Here is a 6,716-nt window from a genome sequence, read left to right on the forward strand (position 1 = left end):
AAAGTGGCAGTACAAAGGGCATCTTGTGTACAGTCAAATATGTAGAAGTACAGAACTGTACCTTTTTGGGAACAGTCTCATCAGCTATAGGTCCACGGCACTTTTTAGCTGATCATGCACACAGTATCTTTGGTACAGTAATGGAGCAACTACAGAGAACCTATGAAGCTTAGGTCCAGAATATTCAGAAGACATAAATACCCTCGTGCCAGTGTAGACTACTTTGTTTATTATTTTCCTCACTCTATTCCTGCCAAAATGCATCTGCTTCATTAATACGTAAAACAGTTTATCTTTTCAGAGGCACAAACCCATCTTTGAAAGCTCTGCACCCCTCAAGCAGAGAAACAGTGGGCAAAGAATAGTACAATATCCCCTTTAATTTTTTTGTCTTCTTTTTTCATAGGGAAACAGCCTGTTTACCTCCACAATGAGCCACACTCACCTTTTGCCAGAAGCCATCTAGTAGATGGTTGAGCTGTCCCATCAACTCATCTATCAGTTGAGTTCGGGCACAATCCACCTGGTTGTAGATGGCAAATTCTTCACTGCAGAGGATACAGTAAGTCCGGGAGGAAGCCTCAAGGACAGATATGTCAGTGTGTTTGGTCACAATGTCTTTTACCTCTCTCAGCAAAGCATCCAAATGCTGCAAGTGAGAAAAGGGGTATTATAGGTAAATTGTACAAAAATCCACTTACACTTTAGATACATTTCACTGGGTCCATGTATTTCTATAGGTCATACAGCCAACATGAAATAAATGCCAGCCTGAGGAGCAGAGGGGCAGGATTAGAGGATACAACTTTTTCTCTGGGTTTATAGCTCTTTTTCATTATTATTGTCTCTTCATCTTCCGAAAGAATAAAGCAACTGCTTGAAGTTCTACTTTAGCAATACATAGTTGGCATTACATAAAAATAGTCAAAGGTAGGGAATACAAAATGCCTTTCCAAAGGACAGGTGTGTCTCCAAATGACGGAAGTTGTCTCCCTCAGCAGCAGAGGATGGACAACATTCCAGATCATGTCAACAAGTGGGTTCTTCTCTCTTAGTGAGAGGAGGCAACTTCTGCCATTCTGCTGACTCCCTCTCTTCCAGCCAACCTTTAGGGCTGAAATTAACCTAGGAGTGTTCGCCTAACATTACCTCCCTGCAAACATCCCTGCTGAAGAATACGTTAAGCTATTTCAAGGATTTCATCTATCCATTTCTGACCACCCCTCTCCCACCAGCAGATACACTATCTCCATTCTTATCTTTCAGTGACTGTCATTCCCCAGCAGCTGGGAGTCAGTCTTGAAGATGAATGAAACCTTTTCTGCAGTGAAGTCCTGGGAGACGCTAGCTCAGGCACACTCCAGCATAACCCACCCAGGGACAGGCCTACCACGTGAAACCACAAATCATCACCCGGCAGGGCCTGTCACAGCATATCAGAACTGACAAGCACTACGGCTTTTCTTTGGCAGCCTCAGTTGAAAAAAAAGAGCCTGCATAAGACCACTTTCCTCAAGGTATGAGACCATTTCTTTATGTTTCAACAGTCTCCTACTTGTTCCAAGTCAAGTTGAACTCTGTACACTGTCACATAAATTTAGTACATTCCACACGAACCGACTACCCCAATTCCTACTCACCTTCTCGAGATGTCCCGTACTGTAAGCATCTAAATCATAATACTGAGGAATCTGCAGAAGATTTGCCACTTTTTGTGCATCTGTTGAATACTGCAGAGAAAAAACAGGATATGAGTACACTGCAGGAATTTTAATGAAATATTAAACATGCATTCACAGAGCAGCTGTTAGTTACCTTTGCCAAGAGCTGAGGAAGCACCATAATAAAGTGCTCAGTAATTTTGGTACAATCTTCCAATTGTATTTTCTTCTCTTTTACTGACAGAATCTGCAGATAAAGCATTTTGTTTCAATTATAAAATCCCTTAGATTTCAGTGGAATTTCACATGTAACCCAAGGTTAACTCACATGCCTTTGTCTAAAGAGTATCAAGCTGAGATAAAGATACTTTTCCACAGAGACAACCAGATGCTTTTTTTTTATTTTTTTGTTAACCTTAAATCAGATGCAAATCACTGAACAGCTACATCTCGTGGATAAAATGCTCACCATTTGTCAATAACATGCTTCAACTGACTTTCCTCTAATGCTCATCTCCTTCAACATCCACTACTAATAAGCACTAGAGGTCAAAAGACACCGTGTTGTTTCATAAAAATAAGCCATTTTATTTCCAAAGATACACCTACCACTAGGAACATGCTGTCTGGCAAAGCACGTAAGACAAAGAGAATGCGATTTACAGGACAATAAATAAGACTAAAATGCACTGACTTTTTTGGCTGCACCTCTGCCCACCGGAGGATGACCTTCAGCTGCTTCTCTAACCGTTGCGAGGATAATTTCAATGAGAGCATTTTCATGGGCATCACTCAGTGCTGTAAGTAAATCAGTCTCCTTTCAGCATCACAGAAAAGAAAAATGAAGATGCAGCAACAGCTAATGTAAAGCCTACTCATTTATCTGAGCAACTGTGGAAGGACACTACAAAAGAAAGATGCGGTGTTGCTAAATAAACACCAGGAGAGTGTTTGATTTAATTTGAAAAAAATTATTTTCTACATTCACTGAACAAGAAAACAATTATTCCTCTCATGGCCAAATTTTTTAGGGCAGCTGGGCTCCCAGAAACACAGGTAGTTTTAACAAGGCCTACTCCTACTGACTACCATCTCATTTAAGACAAATCTGCTTCTTTGAGTACCAAAATGCTTTAACTCACTGGGTCTGCAAACTCTGATTTCAATCACACAACCACCTCCAGTTCTACTACAACAACTATTCATAGTCATAGAATGGTTTGTGTTGGAAGTGATCTTAAAGATTTATTGAAGTTCACTTGAAAGTGATTCTACAAAAAACTAAACCTCTGGAGTGTTAAAAGTCAATGAACTCAACACACTCGGGCATGAACAGTAGCCCAACAATACTGCACTTCAATCAATTCTGTAAGGTTTTGGACAAACAAACAAACAAAGCAAATGCGATATAAGTGTTACGGCTTAGTTATGCAAGTATCCTTGCAAAGTTTCTAAACTGACGTTACGTAAATGCAGAATGCAGACTAAAACAAATGTGTTGCTACAAATATCACACTGGCAGTGCGCTGAGTTCCATCTGCTTTGTGGCCCTTGGGGACCACAGTTTGGGATCAAAGGGTGCTGCCATATGGAATGATCCTAAACTAGCTGAAGGCAAAGTTCAAAAAACAATATCAAGAGACTCATTCAGACAAGACTGAGCTCTTTGCTTACCCACCTTCTCCACCTGGTTCGGCACTTTTTAATAGAAGAGTGGTCATGCACTCCCAGTCCTTCAGCAATTTGCCAGCCCAGTCCCACAAGCTGTCTATGAGGTATGCAACATGTCTGTGCAGCTAGGGATTAAAAATACCACCTTTTAGGAGCAAAGTATCATTAGAAGAAATACAGCTTCATATATTCCTCTCCCTTTTTCCAATCGCAAAGCTTTGTCATTCACACATATATGCACACACAGTATTCCAACACACTCAGTTTGAGGCTAATCAACATTTAAATACTGTGTCTTCAATGTGATACAAAGCAGGAGAGTGAGGGACAAAAGAAGGAACAGCAGGAAAAAAGCTTTTCTCTTCTTAGAATACCTTTCCTTTGCAATTTAAGTAACCTCTTTAAAACTAGCTTCTGTATTGCTTTTATACTGATGATCCTAACAGCTAACAATCCAACCCTGGGACTAGAAAGGAGTCAACTTTTTAAGCAATGCCTGTGAAATTTTTTGCGGAAGGATTCGAAACTGCTGTGCCTGAGACGCTGTGGCCAGGCGTAGGTCTGTGCCACTGCGAAAGCCCAACAGTGAAGTACAGCGCTGGAGCTGATGAAACTCTCAGCAAAACCACGCAGTTCTTGAGCGTAGAGCCATGGTACAGCAATCCCTACCCGCCCGCAGAAAGGCAGGGACACGTACCAAAAGCCCCTCGCTCAGCAGCACTAGTCTTTCAGGTTGTTTTCAGAAGCTGTTTCAGCACTGATTCTCTCCATTAGCATAGTTGTAAATGAGTTTTATTACAACAGAACAGAAATGTCTTCGTTAAAATCTCAACCTAGGCAGCGAAAACATCCCAAACACCAAACATTTCAGAGCTCACGACCAGAAATAGCTTTCAAAGGGAGGCCAATGCCTGTTTTAATATGCAACATTGGATTTAAAAGGCTTACTGCAGGGGCTCTTCTCCTCACCTCGCCCTCCAGGAAAAAACGTATTAATCTTTTCAACTGGTCGGTACTCGCCCCAAACTTCCCTCCTCCTTTGGGCTGAACTTCTTCATCTCCCTCATGACCGAGCAGCCTGCCAACAGAAAAGAGAGTCAGTCCAGTTCTGCCACACTCTCCCCATACTCATTTGCCAACGTAACACTAATTCTGTCAAGATCCCAAGGATTGTATTTCTTCTAAACAAAAAGTCTACTTATTTACTCCAAATCACATTAGACTTTTTTTATCAGATGAAAGGAAAAGAGATTAGATTGTTTTCCATTATGAGAGATCTGCTATCCCTGTGGATGCAGACTATTTCTGATGGTTTCACAGGTACCCTGCGCCAGCTTTTTGGAAAACAGATGCAGATTCCACAGCGCTGAACGTATAATGAGGTGGGCAGTTGTTCATGCTTGAAAAGGGGCTTGCTCTAGGCTGAATTTAAAACTTAACAACAGAGTAGAGGTGTTACTACGCGACCATTATTCACATCATGGTACATTTTGGAACTGAAGCTCCTTAAAGAAAGCACAGTGTCTTGTGTTTCTTGGAGGCAATTTACTCAACTTCACAAATAGAGTGGAAAACCTGTTCTGCCTGAAGCATGAAGTACAGTATGACATATCCATGTTCCTCTCTATCCAAAATGAGTGTGACTGTACTGCTTATGAAAAGTGCTAATCCCAACATAAATACAGGAAGGCCATCCCCACAGGTTCATGGAAAGCCCAAATGGCTTGGATTTAAGAGCAGAACCACCCTACTCAATGTCGGCACTTTCAGAAAGTGCTTCTGCTGGTATAATTTATACCAGCTAGTAAGTAACCTAAGTTAAAAATACAGACATTGAGGAGATTTCATGCAAACCAAGAAGGGGAAAAAAAAAAGCATAAGCATTTATACTAAAAGTTTTAGCAGTATGACCAGGAAAAGGAAGGTATCACTAACACCTCTATCACACTAGAGGAATATTTCTATACTAGCAAAAGCGTCGGAGAGAACTGGGAAAACAAAACAAGGATGAGGTTTATGGGGTCAAAGTGTCTATACTGCACTGGGAAGCTGGGTAGAAAAAGTAAAGTTATCAGGGTGACCACTTCAGTGGCAAAAAGCCACAGTGTTCTGAGAGGAAATACACCTGATTTATGACAAGAGTATTAGGCCCAACACAAAAGACTAAGCAAGACTAGCAGATGTGACAGAAGACTCATCAAAACAGAAATGTATCTCCATTTGTCTTTCTGTTGGACTTGGCCGCACAAACCCCAGAACGTCAGCAGCTCGACTAGATAGGAAGAGGCAGCTAGGAGGAGATTCTGCACGTGTGAGAAACACAAATCATTATTATTTCTGAATTTTTCCCCACAAATGGCTTGCCAAAATATTTTTATTGTCATTCCTCTTTGTAAGGCAAAATTATTTCTCTCAGCCGCAGAGACAGAATATTTATTTCTTCTCTTTTTAGCACGCCAGCTCCACTCACTTCAGGCACCCATTGTTGTAAGAAGCCTATTTATAAGTGTTACTCCTGGGGAAGATAAACCCTGTACTTCATTAACCTGACAGAAAATTGGGAGGGCTTTTTAATCTGCTGCATCTCTCATTATTCAAAGCCTTTACAATGTATAAGGCAACTTCCAAAGGGAGAAGAGGAGGCCATTTTTGTGATTAATCACCAAAGCTATGGAAATCCAGCAGATGCCAGGTGATGAATTAGGTTGTAAGAAGTAAAGCAACAGGAAAAGAAAGTGGAAAGAAAGGAGGTATGCTCTCAACATAGCATGGCATCTGTGGATCAGTCAGTTGTTTCATATTCTCTGTGTTAGTCCTGCAACTTTTCTCATGCCTATTGTGCCAGAGCTGTGGAGGGGAACAAATGATTACCCCCAGACAGCATTTCTCTCCTGATTCAGCGGAAGAAAGCACATCCACTATCCTCGTGACACACACTTCCAGCAGAAAAATGAATGCTTAATGTCCTCTTAAATAAATCCACCTTCATTCTGAAACAAATGAGAATATGCAAGAAGCAGGCAAGCAGGCAGGCAGAGATACCTTTTATAAAGGAATTCCCCAGCTGCTACTGCAAGCGGACGGTGTGTGGTATAAACAAACTGGTATAAGGTTTCACAGTCTTCAGCTGATAACACAGCCTCACAGTTCCTAGACAAAAATAACAACGGAAGTTAGAGTTCAGGTTTATCTGCAAAGAATATTATGAATGCTATGTCCAGCCTTCACTAGACCTGATTCTCCATAGCCGTGCAACTTGTTTATACAGCTAAATTTTTGTAGGACATGTCTAAAAATGCTGTTAAACAAAACTGGCAGCACTCTTTTACTCACTTTGTAGAGAAACTGGGGGGGGGGGGGGGTGGGGGGGGGCCAGCCATGACG

The 6,716-nt window shown here is 41.3% G+C and overlaps 1 protein-coding gene across 1 annotated transcript in view; it reads right to left on the reverse strand.

The window, feature by feature from the left end:
* Positions 1–6,716, reverse strand: part of LOC104508244 (cohesin subunit SA-2-like) — a 59,088-nt gene that overhangs the window by 18,016 nt on the left and 34,356 nt on the right. The window contains exons 13-19 of the mRNA XM_010149801.1: positions 6,375–6,482; positions 4,302–4,410; positions 3,340–3,457; positions 2,356–2,459; positions 1,816–1,908; positions 1,641–1,730; positions 446–649 (exon numbers count right to left, since the gene is read on the reverse strand). Coding sequence (XP_010148103.1) covers positions 446–649; positions 1,641–1,730; positions 1,816–1,908; positions 2,356–2,459; positions 3,340–3,457; positions 4,302–4,410; positions 6,375–6,482 — 826 coding nt within the window. The remainder of the gene's footprint in view (positions 1–445; positions 650–1,640; positions 1,731–1,815; positions 1,909–2,355; positions 2,460–3,339; positions 3,458–4,301; positions 4,411–6,374; positions 6,483–6,716) is intronic.

This window comes from Eurypyga helias, unplaced genomic scaffold (genome assembly GCF_000690775.1).
Source record: "Eurypyga helias isolate BGI_N326 unplaced genomic scaffold, ASM69077v1 scaffold12214, whole genome shotgun sequence".
NCBI lineage: Eukaryota > Metazoa > Chordata > Aves > Eurypygiformes > Eurypygidae > Eurypyga > Eurypyga helias.